Source organism: Lutra lutra, chromosome 10, assembly GCF_902655055.1.
Source record: "Lutra lutra chromosome 10, mLutLut1.2, whole genome shotgun sequence".
Classification (NCBI taxonomy): Eukaryota; Metazoa; Chordata; class Mammalia; order Carnivora; family Mustelidae; genus Lutra; species Lutra lutra.
In genome coordinates, this window is record NC_062287.1 from 86,677,293 (window position 1) to 86,696,530 (window position 19,238).

General features: G+C 36.3%; 1 protein-coding gene across 1 annotated transcript in view; it reads left to right on the forward strand.

Moving 5' to 3' along the window:
- The window catches only part of CAPRIN1 (cell cycle associated protein 1), a 38,637-nt gene extending 19,399 nt beyond the window's left edge, over positions 1 to 19,238 (forward strand). Inside the window, exons 7-19 of the mRNA XM_047691606.1 lie at positions 2,631 to 2,768; positions 4,334 to 4,386; positions 4,464 to 4,550; positions 6,593 to 6,748; positions 6,832 to 6,940; positions 8,814 to 8,875; positions 9,347 to 9,457; positions 9,683 to 9,832; positions 10,727 to 10,877; positions 13,561 to 13,755; positions 14,640 to 14,740; positions 15,798 to 15,861; positions 17,400 to 19,238. Of these exons, the coding sequence (XP_047547562.1) occupies positions 2,631 to 2,768; positions 4,334 to 4,386; positions 4,464 to 4,550; positions 6,593 to 6,748; positions 6,832 to 6,940; positions 8,814 to 8,875; positions 9,347 to 9,457; positions 9,683 to 9,832; positions 10,727 to 10,877; positions 13,561 to 13,755; positions 14,640 to 14,740; positions 15,798 to 15,861; positions 17,400 to 17,464 (1,442 nt within the window). The 3' untranslated portion in view covers positions 17,465 to 19,238. The remainder of the gene's footprint in view (positions 1 to 2,630; positions 2,769 to 4,333; positions 4,387 to 4,463; positions 4,551 to 6,592; positions 6,749 to 6,831; positions 6,941 to 8,813; positions 8,876 to 9,346; positions 9,458 to 9,682; positions 9,833 to 10,726; positions 10,878 to 13,560; positions 13,756 to 14,639; positions 14,741 to 15,797; positions 15,862 to 17,399) is intronic.

Consider the following 19,238-nt stretch of genomic DNA (forward strand, 5'->3'; position numbering starts at 1 on the left):
TATTAGATAGGGACTGGTTTTTTTCCTTATTGGTGAAATTTTATGAAGAATATTTTCTATACCTCATACATTTTACTCATGATCCTTGCTTTCATTTTTGCTTAGTTATTTTTTAGACTTCTGGTAATTTGAGGATGTTATTTTCTTTGCATTTTTTTTTAAACCTTAATCTCAAATGAACGGTGCATATTCATTTTAAAGAAAATAAAGGGACATTTAAGTTTCACTACAGGAGTGCCTGGGTGACTCACTGGGTTAAGCCTCTGCCTTAGGCTCAGGTCATGATCTCAGGGTCCTGGAATCGAGCCCCTCATCTCCGCTCAGCAGGGAGCCTGCTTCCCTCCATCCCCCCCAGCCTGCCTCTCTGCCTGCTTGTGATCTCTGTCAAATAAATAAATAAAATCTTTAGGGAAAAAAAAAAGTTTCACTACCTCAGTAAATTAGGAATTTTAGGTTTATTTCCTTAGTAAATAAGGGAATAGGTTCTTATCTTTGCTATTTATTAAGTTGATTTAGGGAAGTAGATTTTGAACATATTAAGATGAATGTATCTGTGTTTATACCTTATTTTTAGCTGTTTGGTGGAAAATTGGATAAAAAGCTTTGGCAAACCGTATGATGTAATTTGGAGTGTATTTTCTTTAAGGAAATACGTAAATCAGATATGGGAACCAACCTTTTTGTATCTTTTCATGTAAGAAATAATTTTCTTGGTTTGTTAACTTGCATTATTTACTATATTTCTTCATTAAAAAAATCATATTTGCTTCTTAATTTTAGATCTGCATCAAATATGTACTGAATTTATCATTTGAAGTTCGAATGGAAAGAAATCTACATGTGTGTATAAACTTGTTAGCTTAAAAAGTAGTTTTAGGTCAAGCCTGATCAAATTTTCATGAACGTTACTGAGGAGTAAAGAGGGTTAAATGTCTAGCTTATATCTTTCTTTGGTGTTATTTTCTACCTAGTCTTGTTTATCTTAAGAATGTATCATCTTTATTGCTAATGAAAAGTTACTAATGAACTCAAATTGGTGTTTGTTTTTTTTCTTTTTTTAAAATATTTTATTTATTTATTTGACAGAGAGAGATCACAAGTAGACGGAGAGGCAGGCAGAGAGAGAGAGGGAAGCAGGCTTCTTGCTGAGCAGAGAGCCCGATGCGGGACTCGATCCCAGGACCCCGAGATCACGACCTGAGCTGAAGGCAGCGGCTTAACCCACTGAGCCACCCAGGCGCCCCTCAAATTGGTGTTTTTATGTGCATTTAGTTTTCACAAGTTTTTTAAAACAAGTAATTCTTAGGAGGCTCTGATGCAGAGGAAGGGAGATGTGAATGTTCATTCAAAAACTTGTTAGTTTTATTGTTAACAGGATTAACTATATTGTGATAATGTCTTTGAAGTTTTATTTATCTGTAAAGTGACCTATTAGGGAATAGATACATTCTACATACATAGGTACATTCTGCATGTACTATATAAGGCCAGGAAGTTGAGATTAATTCTTTTTTTTTTTTTAAGATTTTATTTGTTTATTTGACAGAGATCACAAGTAGGCAGAGAGGCAGGCAGAGAGGGAGGGGGAAGCAGGCTCTCTGCTAAGCAGAGACCCTGATGCGGGGCTCAATCCCAGGACCCTGAGATCATGACCTGAGCCGAAGGCAGAGGCTTTAACCCACTGAACCACCCAGGCGCCCCAAGATTAATTCTTGACACATACCTTCACCTGCTGCCCTGCCCCCTTATATCCAGGTGTATCAAATTCTGACATCTTTCCCTTTTAAATATGTTTTGAATCTATCTACTTTTTCTCTTCCTTCCACTTTTCTGCCTGTCTCTTGTCTAATGCAGTCTCTTAACTTAATCCACCCACCCCATCCTTCTTTAAATTCTTTTAATGGCTTTCTTATATTTTACATACAGTTGTTTTTAACTTAAAGATCTTGCATGTTCTGGCCTTACCAGACTTGTCTTTTCTTTATGTTTTTTCTTGCTCCCTATGGCTCAAGCCACAGCACATGCTTTCATTTTCTTGTATTTGGCACCCTTTCTCTTCATATAGGGCTTTTTAAATGCTTTTGTCTCTGCTTTGAAGCACTTTTCTTCTTTCTACTACTCATCTTCCAGATCTGTGCTCTTGAAGCACTTAACGAGGAAAGCCTCTCAAGTTTCTTCCTGCCTAGGTCCAATCCATTCTACCTTTGTGTAGTACTTTTCACAGATGTGATTTTACTGTTTTTGTATCTGATAATTCTTTTCTATTAGACTATAAACTGAGGGCAGATACTGTATCTTTTACAAATCTTGTTGTAGCCCCATTGCCTACCGCATTCATTGCCCAACATATAGGTAGGCGTTAAATATATACTAAATGAATGAATAAATGTCAGCTTTTTGTTTTGAACTAACTTCCTTTAAGTGTGTAAAGTTTAATACTAATAGGTTCTTTTTGTTCTCTATCATTCCATCGTTTCTGTTTTTGGTGGATTTTAATGTTTTTTATATGTATGTTTCAGTAAGGGTTGACAAGTTTTTTTTCTTGGAGCAGTATTTTGTAGCGTGTTGAATCTTATTCAAGTCAGGCATTCTGAGATGGTCTAACATTATAATTCATATTCAATTTCTAGATAAAGCTCTAAAGGAAATTGTTGAGCGTGTTTTCCAGTCAAACTACTTTGACAGCACCCACAACCACCAGAATGGGCTGTGTGAAGAAGAGGAGTCAGCTTCAGCACCTACAGCTGAAGACCAGGTAGCTGAAGCTGGTAAGTACTTGGGTGGATATGAGCTTTAGCTCATAGTCCTGGTTTTACTTCTTTTGCCACAAGTTCAGGCCATATATTTACTTAGTTACATAAGCACATTGAGGTTTTTAATGAAACTTTAAGCATGACAAAATATTAAATGTGTATTAAGAGTTATTCCAGAGGTATTAAGTATCAGTCATTTAGGGGCACCTGGGTAGCTCAGGCCATTGAGTGTCCCAGTCTTGACTGCATCTCACGTCATGATCTCAGGGTTGTGAGATAGAGCCTGGTCTGGCTCCATGCTGGGTCAGGAATCTGTTTAAGAATGTCTCCCTTCCCCTCTGCCCAAATACCAGTCATTTACTTACTGGTTCAAATGTTCAGTTGGATCACTGTTACAAACCGATATTTTTTTGTGGCAGTATTGCTGGGCTCTTGTAATACAGATGAGGAGAAATGTTGTAGGGCTTTTTTAAGTACATTTTGGCTGGCATGCCCAGATTTATCGTTGTTTACCATGCTAGTATATGAAGTGAGTAGTATGAGGGCACATATGTGCGTGTGTATGTTTTAAATGTTGGGGTGATTATAACTCCGTAATCTTCAAGTGTAAATATCTCAATGGAAAGAGATTTTTTCCAGTTAACTTTAACACTTGGCATAAACTAATAAGTAGGTAAGCAACCATTAGGAGTCCTTTTACGATAACAAGTCTGAGTATCATTGGAAGCATTGTCAGAGCATAAATTTTGTAGTGGTTAAAAAGCATGGATTCTTGAATCAGATTGCCTGGATTGAAATCTTGTCTTTGACACTCATTAGCTGTGTAACTTTGGGCAAGTGACTGAATTTCTCTGTACCTCAGGTTCTCTGTTTAGAGAGAAGTATGTATCAGGTATCTGGCACATAGTAAGTGCTTTCTACAATGTTAGCTATTAGGTTGAAGCTACAAAGGAAGATTGCACGTTGGTGGAATTTATGGTTGCAGATCAACATAGGGAAGTCTTTTCTCCACCTTTAACTGCTTTCACCAAGTGATTAAAATAGAGAGGAAGATTTCAATCTGTATGCTGCTTTATAATATTACTTCTTAGGCTAGAGAGAGAAGTTTTAACTTAGCTCTTTACTGGCATTATACCTAATCCAGGATAACTACTCTTGAGCCTCATTCATTCTGGAGTAAATGTAAAGAAAACGCTTTCTAAATACATTATTGTAAGAATGATTAAAATACAGAAACTTAATGCTAACTATAACTTTGTTAATAAGTTGTGGTTATTTGATGGTAAACTGCTAACTTATTTGGAGTTTAAAAGAATTGTTAATTTTAAAAAAAATTTTCTTAGGGTGCCTGGGTGGCTCAGTGGGTTAAAGCCTCTGCCTTCAGCTCAGGTCATGATCCCAGGGTCCTGGGATTGAGCCCCCGAATCCGGCTCTCTGCTCAGCAGGGAGCCTGCTTCCTCTTCTCTCTCTGCCTGCTTCTCTGCCTATTTGTGATTTCTGTCTGTCAAATAAATAAATAAAATATTTAAATAAAATTTTTTTTTCTTACTCTTCGTTTATATCATCTTTTAACGTCTTAGAACCTGAGCCAGCAGAAGAATACACTGAACAAAGTGAAGTTGAATCAACAGAGGTATAATTTTTATTTAATGCTGGCCTTCTTTTTCTGCCTTTCAAGCAGAACTCTGAAACATTTACTTTGCTTTGCAGTATGTAAATAGACAATTTATGGCAGAAACACAGTTCAGCAGTGGTGAAAAGGAGCAGGTAGATGAGTGGACAGTCGAAACAGTTGAGGTAAGAGTTCTCTTGGGTGCAAGGTTGTTGTCTTTTTTTATTAGTAATTTTTATCTCCTAAGAACAAATTAAGATTGTATGTTTTTAGTACATTTATTATCATTACAAACTTATTAAACTTAAAAGATCATTATATTTAAAAGATTATTTATACATGTGGATGTTTAGTAGAATCTCTAGTTGATCAGCTATAGAACATATATATAAAGTTATATGTGTGTAACTTGGGGTTATTAAAGTACATGATTTGTATGTTGTTGATACCAGGTTGCTCTATAAAAATCTGGGCACCCACATGGATAGCCTTTAGAAAAGGCCCACCTTCCAAGGGAATATGTTGGAGTGTCATCTTAGACTCCTTCTCCCTAATGCTCTAGATTTCTCTAGTGTTTCTTAATTCTGTTTCTCAATTGACATTACCTTTCTTTAGGTCCTCATGTCTAGTTCAGGTGCCCCTTTCATATTTCTCTTTCCTGAGTGCTCCAGGCTATCTTACTCATTTTTATAGGCCACTTATTAGAATAGTTTTAATTAAGTTACTTTTACTTGAAACTCTTGATGGTGCTGTGTAATCTATAAGATAAAATCAGAATGCCTTACCAAGTTGGTCCTTGCCATCCTTTCCATCCTCTTTTTGGTTGCTTCTTTTATATATCTGAAGTACAGAAAAAATAGCTTTCAACTGTGAATAATAATGCTTTTCTCTTTAATATTATTCCATCAAGATCATTCTTCAAAGATGTGTTAGTACCTTTAGCTCTTTATAGATGTGCCAAAATGCACTGTTGATAGATTGAGTAAACAACTTGCCCTGTACTCTAGAAAGTTACCTAGTTTGGATGAAAATAGTGTCCCATGAAGCGCTACCAAGACAGTATATGTATTTGCTGAATTATGCAAGGCAGTTCAGAAGTATTAGAGGAGGGTTAGAAGAAAAATAGATCTAAGAGATCTCTCTGTAGAATGGTGATTTGTGTAAGAGGTATGCAAACCTCCTGGGCTTTGACTAAGTAGATTTGGTATATTTTTTTAGGGGAGTGAGGTAATAGGCATATATTAGCATGAATATAGGGGTAGAAATATGAATTATTAGCATTTTTTAAAAATTGAATGTTAGGGATGAAAAGTATGTGTTGGCATAGTAGAAAAGTTTGGGAAGTAACAGTGCTTAGTAGAACTTTTTGCTTTTTATTGGGAGAGAATAGTATATTATCTTACTTAGTACTGTGCCAGTATGGTTTGTTCTTAAGTACTTGATAGGTAGGGCCTTTCCAAAGGCTATTCAGATGGAATTCTAAGGAATTTTTTGAGTTGTAGATGTAGATGACACATCAGTCATCTGTGTCCATCATTGGTCTTCGTAACAGTTTAGGTAGTGATTATCTCACTATTGCTTATAAGAGAAGTAAGCTTATGATTTATCCAGGCTCACCAGGTATGACTTGCCCAGGATTAGAAGCCAGACAGAACATAAATTTAATATAATAAAAATCAGTGAGATTTCCCAGAAGAGTGGGGAATTACTAAATAATAATCAGAAGAAATTATTAGAGGTAGGTAAAAGGTAGGTACAGTGATCTTTGGCTTTTGTAGCAAGTTATATAAGGTGATAGGGCTTCATCCTAGAGAGAATGAAACAGTAGGAACTCAAAGTTTGATGATGATAACAACAACTAACTTTTCTTGAGTGCTGACTCAGTCAAGTATTGAGGTAAATACAGGTTTAATTTCTTTCTATAGAAGGCATAGCAGTTTTAAGCACAGTACATTCTTTTAGGAAGCAAGCACGGGTAATATTCGAAAGCAGGTTATAAAGTAAATCTGAAATGCTACATAGTCGTCCTGTGGAATTGAGAACACTGTAGAAGTGACAGCACTCAGTGTTAAATTTATAACTATGGTCAGTTTGAGAAACTACATTAAAGCCTGCTACTTTGTTTATAGTATAGTGCCATATAGAGTTTGGGGACCTGTCATGATGGTAATGAATGGAGCTCTTTCATGCTCCCAGTCTGCATCTCTCCCCTCATTTTCCCCTTTAGGTGGTAAATTCACTCCAGCAGCAACCTCAGGCTGCATCTCCTTCAGTGCCAGAGCCCCATTCTTTGACTCCAGTGGCTCAGGCAGATCCCGTTGTGAGAAGACAGCGAGTCCAGGACCTTATGGCGCAGATGCAGGGGCCCTATAATTTCATACAGGTAGGTGCAGTTGAGTCAAACACTAACTGAAAGTTTAAGTGTTTACATTATTTGATTTAATTCCATTATATCCTGACTTGCAGGATTCAATGCTGGATTTTGAAAACCAGACACTTGATCCTGCCATTGTATCTGCACAGCCTATGAATCCGACACAAAACATGGACATGCCCCAGCTGGTTTGCCCTCCGGGTTAGTAATGGTATATTCTTATGTGAAAAATACAGGGCCAGTGCTCTCAGGTTTTGTAAAGTATGTGAAAATTAATTATTTCCTTTTAATGTTTGCTTGACTTTTGGATCTTGGGTCTTTTAATTTGGTAAGAAATACTGTTTTTCCCTGTAATATGAATAACTATAGTTACGTTGCTTCTTTTTAACCTTTTATTGTCATATATAAACTTAAGTACGTGCAAATGTAGTTTGATGAATTTCACAGACTGAATACACCAGCACCCAGAAATGGGACATTACCTGTACCTCAGAAGCCTATTTGTGTGCCTTTTCAGTCACTAGTTTACCCTCTCTTTTGGCTCTGTGGGAACCATTTCCTGATTTGTAACATTATAGACCAGTTTTGCTTATTACTGTAATTTACGTAAGTTAAATTGTGCTTGGCTTTTTAAATTTCAAAATTAAGCATAAAAATAATAGAGGTGTCTTTCTCTGAAGGGTGTTTGCAGCTTTTTAGGAGAATTTCTGAACATTTTATTACCTAAATAAAAATGAGATGGCAACAGTGAGGTGGTTAAGGGGATGCTTAAGAGGAAAGGGGAAGATTGGCCTAAAGACAGTTATAGTTTCTGGATGCCTGGGTGGCTCAGTTGGTTAAGCGACAGCCGTCGGCTCAGGTCATGATCCTGGAGTCCCTCGATTGAGTCCCGCATCGGGCTCCCTGCTCAGCAGAGAGTCTGCTTCTCCCTCTGACCCCCTCCCTTCTCATGCTCTGTCTCACTCTCTCTCAAGTGAATACATTAAAAAAAAAAAAAATCTTAAAAAAAAAAGAAAAAAGACAGTTGAAGTTTCAAACTTGTATTACTAGTCTTATACCATTATTAGAAATAGCACTAAAGAGGATTGGCATCTTGTACATGGTTAAGTGGTCCATTTTTCTCCAGGACCGTTAGTCATTTTGAGTCTTGTTTTTTTTTCCCAAAACATGTCATTATTAAGGGTACAAAAGTGGGACTATATAAAATAACATACTTAGGGGCGCCTGGGTGGCTCAGTCGGTTAAGAGTCTGCCTTCAGCTCAGGTCGTGATCCCTAGGGTCCTGGGATCAAGCCCTGTGTTAGGCTCTTTGCTCAAGGGGCGAGTCTCATTCTCCCTCTCCCTCTGCTGCTGATCTGCCTGCTTGTGATCTCTCTGTCAAATAATAAATGGATAGAATCTTAAATAAATAAAATAACATATGTAATATCATGTAAATCTTCAGTGTCATAAAAGAAATTGCTGAGGAAAGCATGTTTAATGACACAGTTTGTTAGTTAGGATTTCTCCAAAGTAAAGGAAGCTCATATCTAATATTTCTACCAAGAGTTAGAAAACAAATTATGGTTAGGCCTTATGGAAAAGAATCAGTTATTTGTGTTCGTTTTCCAAGTTCTACCAGAGAAAGACACCACATAGTTTTAATAGCTGAAAAGTTGTGGCAGAATCAACATATACAGCATTGATAGAACCTGTAAGCCATTTATTTACTCAGTTAATGCTGAGTTCATTAGCCTCTCTCAGCAAAATGGGTGATTTCTAAATGACTGACCACAGATCCAAATTTTTGATTCTTTAACCATGGTTGGGGAAGGGAGTAGAAGACTGGTGGGAGTTGACAGTTTACACACTGAATTGAATATAGGTGTTTTAAAAGCATATTCTTTTTTCCTGTGGAAGCATTATGACTAGAAGGAAACCAGAAAAGCTCACTTAAAAGCTAAAATCCTAACAATACTTTTCCAGTTTATTATCATGATCACTAAAGTTTTTTTTAGGATTTGGCTATAGAAGTTTTCTCTGAAGAAATTTGATTTTTGGATTAACAGTGGATTTTTTGGGGTCAATTTTACAGTTCATTCTGAATCTAGACTTGCTCAGCCTAATCAAGTTCCGGTACAACCAGAAGCTACACAGGTAAGAGTGACAGAAATATTGCTGTAGTTCTGTTTTTAATCAGTTCTTGGGTCTCTTTCATTAATGGCTCATGAAAGTGAGGTATGAATTTTATCATTGTCCAAGTCTGTTGTGGGTAGCTGTCAGCCTTTATTTCCATGTTACATTTACTTTTGTTTTAATAACTTAAAAAACATTGTTTTTGTTAAGTCTCATGTTTACAATAATTTTTTAATTTTGAACTGAGTAGAATTTGAGAAGACATATTTAAATGTCAAAATTCTAAAATTCAGTGTCGATATTGCCATTTAGAAGCATTTTTTGGGGACTTCGTAACTGGACTTGGGTATATTTAACTTTCAGTTTTAATATTAGATGTATTTTTTTGCAGTTAAGTTTTATAGTGTCTTTAACAGGTATATCTGTTTCTTAGCCCTGTCTGTGTTAGAGCTTATAACAGAAAACAGCTTTGATTGCTTTGTTTCTGTGTAGGTTCCTTTGGTTTCATCCACAAGTGAGGGGTACACAGCATCTCAACCCTTGTACCAGCCTTCTCACGCTACAGAGCAGCGACCACAAAAGGAACCAATTGACCAGATTCAGGCAAGTTTCTGTTACTAGGTAACATAAACTTGATGAGGCACTTATTCATGAATTGGGCAGAGGTAAATTACTATTAATATTGTTACTCTTTTTGGACCTAATGCAAGCAATACAGTATTTTGCTTTTATGAAATAGTTGAATTTCTTAACATACTAAGTCTTGGGATAGTAGACTTGGCTAAATATAGTTTATCACTAAAGTGCATCTATTCATTTTGTGTTTAGGCAACAATCTCCTTAAATACAGACCAGACTACAGCATCATCTTCCCTTCCCGCTGCTTCTCAGCCTCAGGTGTTCCAGGCTGGGACAAGCAAACCATTACATAGCAGTGGAATCAATGTAAATGCAGCTCCATTCCAATCCATGCAAACGGTGAGTAATTAATTGAACTAATATTAAATGCCTAGTGTGTAGTATGATCATGCCAGAGTCTCAACAAAAAAGTCTTCATTTAGCTTTGTATTTGAGTTTGCATCTCTCCAAACTGTAGAGTATATTTAATTGAACATAAACTCTAATTTTTTCCTGATCCCAGAGATAATATTTGAGTCTTAGGAATTATGTGCTCACATCTTTGTTTTTTATAGTTTAATCCCTTTTGGTTTGATTAACAAAAGTAACTGTGCAGAAAAGTAGACTACTACAATATTTATATATAAATCATTACCTAGATTTAACAGTTGTCTACTTTTTTCCATATTTGCTTAATCTTTTATTTTATGGACATTTCTCATAGTAAATTTCACATATTATAGTTCATTGTGGTTTTTCAGTTTTTCATCTCTAAACCGCAGGGTTTCTAGAAAATGATGATGAAAATACCATAATTAATGGGACACAGCTAAATTGGTGCTCATGAGAAAGTTCAGAATTAAATATTAAAGTAGTAACTTGCTGAAAATGTCAAAATAAAAATGATTTAAGTATTCAACTCAAAGTTCATAGAATTAATTTCTGTTAGTGACATTGTATCAGTGGTTTGCATCTTTAAAAAGCTTTCTCATTTATAATTGCATTTCCAAGCTGCTGATTTTTGTGTCTTTTTAGATTTTGATCCCCTCTTATGCTCTCCTTTAAGTGCTGTGTGGTGTGTATGTCTGTATATTAAAAATATATATACTGTATATGTAGAGAGTGTGTGTGTGTGTGTGGGACTATAATGCGTTTACAGTTGAGGTAAAACCAGCATTGAGGTCTGCCTTATTAAAAATAGGGAAATTATGAGCGTAAAGGGATAATGTAATCATTTACTTTATTTACTTACAGGTGTTCAATATGAATGCCCCGGTTCCTCCTGTTAATGAACCAGAAACTTTGAAACAGCAAAATCAGTACCAGGCCAGTTACAACCAGAGCTTTTCTAGTCAGCCTCATCAAGTAGAACAAACAGACCTTCAGCAAGAACAGCTTCAAACAGGTAGGAAAACCAGTGTCACTTCCTTGGCTTCTTGCCCTCCAACACAGTTAACTGATGGTGGTAGGAGAGTTTAGATTTTTAGAGTGTCAGGGTCCGAGAATTTTTGTTTTAGTAGTAGACCTTACAGATTTTTCATTATAGAACCTGAATTCAATTGAGTCCATATTTATTTTATGTGCCTGCACTTTTTTTGGAGGCCTTACACCAATTTTCTTTTGATCAGTAAGTGCTCATAATATCCCTTTTTTGTTCTATGATTTTAGTGGAATTAAGCTTGTTACTTTGATTGCTAATTAATTAAAGCCAAATAGCGTGATACCTGGTAGGTAGTAAGTCAGTTAGTTATACGGTTAAGAAGCAGTAAGGAGTTGGCTTGGTTGTCAGTATGCTAGTTAGAATAAAGCAAGCAAAAATCCCATGGTAGCTATCTTTGGTAGACTAGGTTAAAACAAAGTCTTTTGTTGGCAAGTAAGGTCATTCATAAGTTGGCTGGTTACCACACCCATTACCACCAGTAATGTAGCTGGGGATTTCTTAACTTTTGTAAGGCATGAAATAACTGCTTTAGGTCTTTGGTTATTTAGATCCCAGGTTGTTTAATTGGAATCCCATAGCAAACTAGCAGACCTTTCTAAAATCATAGGAGTTAATAGCTTAATTTTATCAGACTGATTTAAATAGCTATGAGATATTTTAATTGTCCAAATTCTTGATAGACCTGGATCAATATTATGGATTTTTCAGTACTAAATTCTTACATACTTCCTATAATATTAAGCACCAGTAATTAGTAAGGAGTTTGAATCAGCTATAATCTGATATTTATCCATTACGCTATTTGTGTTCAGCTGCTGAGGGATAAAACTGGGTTTCATGCCCTCATGCTCTTTTAATTATTGCCATGTGCTCATAAGCATGTCAGCACAATGTCTAAAGGCCCCAAATACACCTGCTCCACAGCAAATTGTACTGTTTAGTCAGGAACAACATGAAAAAGGGATAAGGCAAGAATCTGGCTATTATTTATGGACTTGGAGTTTATGGTATACAAACACTTGAATAGAAATTCTGTTCTTTAAAAAAAGAATTCTGGTATTTTAATTTTTTTTTAAAGATTTTATTTTTATTTATTTTTGCGAGAGAGAGAGAATGAAGATATGAGCCTGGGGGGAGGCACAAAGGGAGAAGCAGACTCCCCACTGAGCAGGCACCTGATGCAGGTCTTGATTCCAGAACCCTGGGATCATGACCTGAGCCTAAGGCACAGATGCTTAACCAACTGAACCACCCAGGTGCCCTGATTTCTAGTATTTTTAAATAAAGACTACACTTTAATTGTACCACTAAGAGTTTTCTTGCAGTGAGATTTGACCAAGACTAATAAAATTCTTACTGATAAAAAGTTGAGTTGAAAATTCACTTTTGACCACTCTCTACATGCATGTGAATGAATCTCTTCAGATAGAAAATGTTACCTGTAATCATGATAGTTGCCTGTAATTTTAAATTTGGGGAATGTAGTGAAAGGCAATCTATAGAAAGATCACACTGTGAATAGTATAATTGGTCCATTAATTACATAGTTCAAAAAGGAGCCACCACTCCTTCTCCTCCTAGGCATACTTGGGCTTACTCATTCCAGATATCATTCTGAGAACTGATAAATGTGTTTGGGGTTTCTTCAGGATATAAAATATATCAGGTGAAGTTTTTCAGGAGTCACACCACCTTTTCTGTTTGCCTAAACATGGGAGATTTGGGCTGGCAAGAGGCTGCTGATTGTTTTTGTTCTTGGGGTGTAAGCCTTCCTTTAGTCTCTACCTTCCTCACCTTCCAAAGGCAGTGTTTGCATCCTGTTTTGTCTCCTCTGTGAATTATAAACATTGGGGTAGTATCAGAAAGGTACCTCAGGATTTAATTTTTGAAGATTTCTAGATTCTAGACTTCTCCCCATTGTGGAAGGAGGAAGGGGTGTGCAAGGTTAGCGTAAACCTTTTAGAATCTTCTCTTCACCTCATCAGGTTGAGTGCCAGTGTGAGTAGTATTTAACTGTCTTTTAAATTGGTTGTACTTAAAAGGACTTGAAGTGGAATCAGGCATTAAGGGGGGTATAAGCTGAAGGCCTCTGCTGATTTATCTTTATAATTGACTGGATTTTCCACCATATGGTTGCCTAGGTATGGGAGAGCATGGTTTTGTATGTTTCACTAAGTAGCAAGGGCAGTTTAAAAGGATATGAAAACTTTTACCACAAAGGAACTTTTTAGTGAAAAGAAATAATTAAATGATACAAAATGATAATTGTACTGTTCCAGTATGTAAGATCTTTTGAGTTATTGTGGGTCTCTTATGTTAATAGACAGGTGTCTCTTAGAAGATATTTAATAATACAGGTTTTGTTTCATTTGGAAGGATAGAATTTTGTGCTCTTACACATTTGTGTGCTTCTAAAGGTTTGGAATTATTGTTGGAGAATTATATTCTCTTTAGCTAATTAATATATGGGTAGGAGGAAAATAGGGATTTAATGACTTAACTAATGTATAGTGATCACTATTATTAATATGAAAATTTAAAGACCATTTGAAGAGGAAGTACAAGGCACCTCTTAAACCAGAAACTCAGAGAACAGGTTGTAATGCAGGGTGTGTGTGTGTGTATAAATCTTTTCTTTTTATTATAGTGGTTGGCACCTACCATGGTTCCCAGGACCAACCCCATCAAGTGACTGGTAACCACCAGCAGCCTCCCCAGCAGAACTCTGGATTTCCACGTAGCAGTCAGCCGTATTACAACAGTCGTGGTGTGTCTCGTGGTGGTTCCCGTGGTGCTAGAGGCTTGATGAATGGATATAGGGGCCCTGCCAATGGATTCAGAGGTACAAAAAAAAGCAGCAGCAAATTTATGTTCTTTTTTTTTTTAATTTATAAAATACATAGAAATATGTTGTATGGTTTTTGGGAAAGATATGTATCTGCGTTAGTCTCTTATGTACAACTTAAACGTTTTTAGTATGTTACAGGCATTTATTTATTTAATTAATTTACTTATTAAAGATTTTATTTATTTGACAGAGGTACAGCGAGAGGGAACAGCAGGGGGAGCGAGAGAGGGAGAAGCAGGCTTCCCGCTGAGTGGGGAGCCCAAGGTGGGGCTTGGTCCCAGGTGCCTGGGATCATGACTGGAGCTGAAGGCAGATGCTTAATGACTGAGCCACCCAGGCGCCCAGCAATCATTTATTTTTTATAAAAGATTTTATTTGAGAGAGCGAGAGAGAGCACAAGCCAGGGGAGGGGCAGCAGGTGAGGGAAAACAGATTCCCTGCTGAGCACGAACCTGATGTGGGGCTCCATTCCAGGACCCCAAATCATGACCTCAGCCGAAGGCAGGTGCTTAAACCAACTGAGCCTGCTGAGGCGGTCCTGTTTTAGGCATTTAGACCGACAAAATTAGGAATGAATTTTTTTAGGTGTCAAATCCCTGACTTCTGTGTCCTCTAGGTGATACTTGTTTCCATTAATTATCAGACTTTATGGGGATTTTTTTGTGTGGGGGTGTGTGCGTATGAATGGGTAAAAGTGTCGTCTTCCAAGTAAGTTAATACTCAGAAATTCAGGAACAGATGGGATCAGGATAGGAAACTAGAAATTAGTTTAAATAATTAGCATGGCTTACAATTTTTCAGTTCTTTTTTTGGTCAGTAGTAGGAAATAAAAATTCCTTGTATAGATAAGAAAATTATTTTCTTGTCCTAAATTTTAGGAGGATATGATGGTTACCGCCCTTCATTCTCTAACACTCCAAATAGTGGTTACACACAGTCTCAGTTCAGTGCTCCCCGGGACTACTCTGGCTATCAGCGGGTAGGTAGAACTTGCTTTAAAATACAAACCTGACCTAAATACACCAATGAAGTGGACTGATGCGGCTGTTTGTACTTTAGTAATTAAGTAATTTGGGGCTAATTTTGTAATTTTATACAAGATACTTCATTATGGAAAATGATAACTTTTTCTTAAGCACTCAACATAGGTGCTCATTTAATAGAGTCTTGAAAACAATGATTTTTGTTCACTGTTTGTGGGATTGCAAATTAGTGCAGCTACTGTGAAAAACAGTGTAGAGTTTCCTCAAAAAATTAAAAATAGAATTGCCATATGACCTAGTAATTCCACTACTGGGTATCTACCCAAAGAAAATGAAAACACTAATTCAAAAAGATACATGCATTCCTGTGTTTATTGCAGCATTATTTGTTAATAGCCAAGGTATGGGTGGAAGCAACCCCAATTATCCATCATTAGATGAATGGATAAAGAAGTTGTGGTATATATAATGAAATATTATCAGCCACAGAAAAAAAAGAGAGAAAAGGAAATACTGCCATTTGCAGGAAGTGGATGGACTTAGAGAGTGTGATGCTAAGAGAAATAAGTCAAAGAAATACACCACACGATCTCACTCATATGTGGAATTTAAGAAACTAAACAGAGGTGGACAAAAAAAACCACTTTTAAGTGGAGAATAAACTTGGTAGTTGCCAGAGGGGTGGGGGTGGGGGGGGAATGGGTGAAATGGATAAAGGAGATTAAGAGCAGACTTACCTTGAGCACTAAGAAATGTATAAAATTTTTGAATTACCCTTTTGTACACCTGAAACTAATATAATACTATATGTTAATTATATATGAATAAAAATAAGTTTGTGTAGGAGAAAAAAATGATTTTTAAGAGCAGAGACATCTCATTGAATATTGAGAATAACAAGTACAATTACAGAATAACTTCTCTAGCTATATTATATTGAAATGTGCAAAAAAAAAGGAAGAATTTTGTGTCCTGTGTCAATAAGAATAGATAGATGATGAGTAAGCATTAAAAAATTACATTTCCTTCAGTACTAACTAGCTTGTCTTTTAGGATGGATATCAGCAGAATTTCAAGCGAGGCTCTGGGCAGAGTGGACCACGGGGAGCCCCACGAGGTAATATTTTGTGGTGGTGATCCTAGCTCCTAAGTGGAGCTTCTGTTCTGGCCTTGGAAGAGCTGTTCCATAGTCTGCATGTAGGTTACATGTTAGGAATACATTTATCATTACCAGACTTGTTGCTAGGGATTAAATGAAATGCTCTGTTTCTAAAACTAATCTTGAACCCAAATTTAATTTTTTGAATGACTTTCCCTGTTACTATATAAATTGTCTTGAAAACTAAAACATTTCTCCTCCTCAGAAAAAGTGTTTTTCCAACTGCAAATTATTTTTCAGGTCCTAAAACCTGCTAAATGTTTTTAGGAAGTACTTACTGAAACATTTTTGTAAGACATTTTTGGAATGAGATTGAACATTTATATAAATTTATTATTCCTCTTTCATTTTTGAACATGCATATTATATTTTAGGGTCAGAAATCCTTTAATGGCCAAATAAGCCATAGTTACATTTAGAGAACCATTTAGAAGTGATAGAACCTAGTTGAAACTTCAATGCCTTTGGATCACTAATAGCGATACAAGTGTCAGATTATTTCTGACTTCTAAATAAAACATCCAAAATCCTAACTAATTTATTGAACTATCTTTAAAAATTGCAGGCTTAATGAGTTTCTGATTTTGGCTATTACCAGAGGAAAACTGCTTCCTATTTGGACAGGAAGTCAACCTGTGTAACAATTAGATAGGTAGCATTTTGTATGATCTGAAGTTCTAAATGGTTCTCTGATTTAAGGGAAGTTAAATTGAATAGTTTTCCTCTAGCTATTGGCCATAACATGTATAAAATGTATATTAAGGAGGAATTACAAAGTACTTTGATTTCAATGCTAGTAGAAGCTGGCCAGCAAAAAGGTGCATTTTATTTTTAAATTAATGGATCACTTGGGAATTACTGACTTGAAGTATCAAAGGATATTTGCATGTGAATGTGGGTTATGTTCTTTCTCATCTTGTAGCATATTCTATGAAAGTTCAGTTGACCGGTAGCTAAAAATCTGTTTTAATAGCATGTAAAAAGTTACTTTATCTGTTACAAGTCATTATACAATTTTGAATGTTATGTAGTTTCTTTTTAACAGTTTAGGTAACAAGGTCTGTTTTTCATTCTGGTGCTTTTATTAATTTTGATAGTATGATGTTACTTACTACTGAAATGTAAGCTAGAGTGTACACTAGAATGTAAGCTCCATGAGAGCAGGTACCTTGTCTGTCTTTACTGCTGTATCTATTTCCAACGCCTGATGACAGTGCCTGGCACATAGTAGGCACTCAATAAATACTTGTTGAATGAATGAATGAATGAGTACTGGTGGAATACTCCATTAGCTCTACTCTTCTTTTAGCTAGAGAACGTGAGCAAATTTGCGCATGACAACTTCCAGGACAGGTGAACACTGAAGAATTGACTTCTTAAACCTATTAATGTGGTGACAAGCTGCCCACATGCTTCTTGACTTCAGATGAAAATCTGCTTGAAGGCAAAGCAAATAATATTTGAAAGAAAAACCAAATGCCATTTTTGTCTTCTAGGTCGTGGAGGGCCCCCAAGACCCAACAGAGGGATGCCGCAAATGAACACTCAGCAAGTGAATTAATCTGATTCACAGGATTATGTTTAAACGCCAAAAACACACTGGCCAGTGTACCATAATATGTTACCAGAAGAGTTATTATCTATTTGTTCTCCCTTTCAGGAAACTTATTGTAAAGGGACTGTTTTCATCCCATAAAGACAGGACTACAATTGTCAGCTTTATATTACCTGGATATGGAAGGAAACTATTTTTATTCTGCATGTTCTGTCCTAAGCGTCATCTTGAACCTTGCACATGATACTCAGATTCCTCACCCTTGCTTAGGAGTAAAACATAATACACTTTACAGGGTGATATCTCCATAGTTATTTGAAGTGGCTTGGAAAAAGCAAGATTGACTTTTGACATTGGACAAAATCTATAAATCAGCCCTAGAGTTATTCAGTGGTAACTGACAAAACTAAAATACTTCCCTTCGAGAAGGAGTGGAGTGTGGTTTGGTGGAACAACTGCATTTCACAGCTTTTCCAGTTAAATTGGAGCACTGAACGTTAGATGCATACCAAATTATGCATGGGCCCTTAATATAAAAGGCTGGCTACCAGCTTTGACACAGCACTATTCATCCTCTGGCCAAACGACTGTGGTTAAAAACACATGTAAATTGCTTTTTAACAGCTGATACTGTATAAGACAAAGCCAAAATGCAAAATTAGGCTTTGATTGGCACTTTTCGAAAAATATCCAACAAATATGGGATGTAATCTGGATGGCCGCTTCTGTACTTAATGTGAAGTATTTAGATAACTTTTTGAACACTTAACAGTTTCTTCGACAATGACTTTTGTAAGGATTGGTACTATATATCATTCCTTATAATGTACATTGTCTGTCACTAATCCTGGAATCTTGCTGTATTGTCACCTAAATTGGTACAGGTACTGATGAAAATACCTAATGGATAATCATAACACTCTTGGTCACATGTTTTTCCTGCAGCCTGAAGGTTTTCAAAAGAAAAATATCAAATGCCTGCTGCTACCACCCTTTTAAATTGCTATCTTTTGCAAAGCACCAGTATGTGTTTTAGATTGATTTCCCTATTTTAGGGAAATGACAGACAGTAGTTTCAGTTCTGATGGTATAAGCAAAACAAATAAAACATGTTTATAAAAGTTGTATCTTGAAACACTGGTGTTCAACAGCTAGCAGCTTCTGTGGTTCACCCCATGCACTGTTAGTGTTTCAAATTTTATGGTTATCTCCAGCAGCTATTTCTGCAGTTGCATTTATCTTTTGTCTAACCCTGATTGAATTACCTTTTTCTCATGGAGGCATTTATATTCAGAGTGGTGATTCCTTCACTTAGATGCATAGGGAGAGTCACAAGTTTGATGGAGATGACAGTTTAGTAATTTATGTACTGTTGGAATTTGTGCTAGCAGTTTGAGCACTAGTTCTGTGTGCCTATGAACTTAATGCTGCTTGTCATATCCCACCTTGACTTCGTGGAGAATTAATCCCATCTATTCAGCAAAGGCTACTAATACTAAGTGAATGGTATTTTCTGTGCAGAAATGGAATTTTGTTTTATTAGCCTTTAGCTAAGGAATTTTTCCAGTAGGTGCTCAGCTACTAAAGAAAAACAAAAAACAAGACACAAAACTATTCTCAAACATTCATTATTAGACAACTGGAGTTTTTGCTGGTTTTGTAACCTACTAAAATGGATAGGCTGTTGAACATTCCACATTCAAAAAGTTTTTTGTAGGGTGGTGGGGAAGGGGGCATATCTTCAATGTTTATTTTAAAATAAAATAAGTTCTTGACTTTT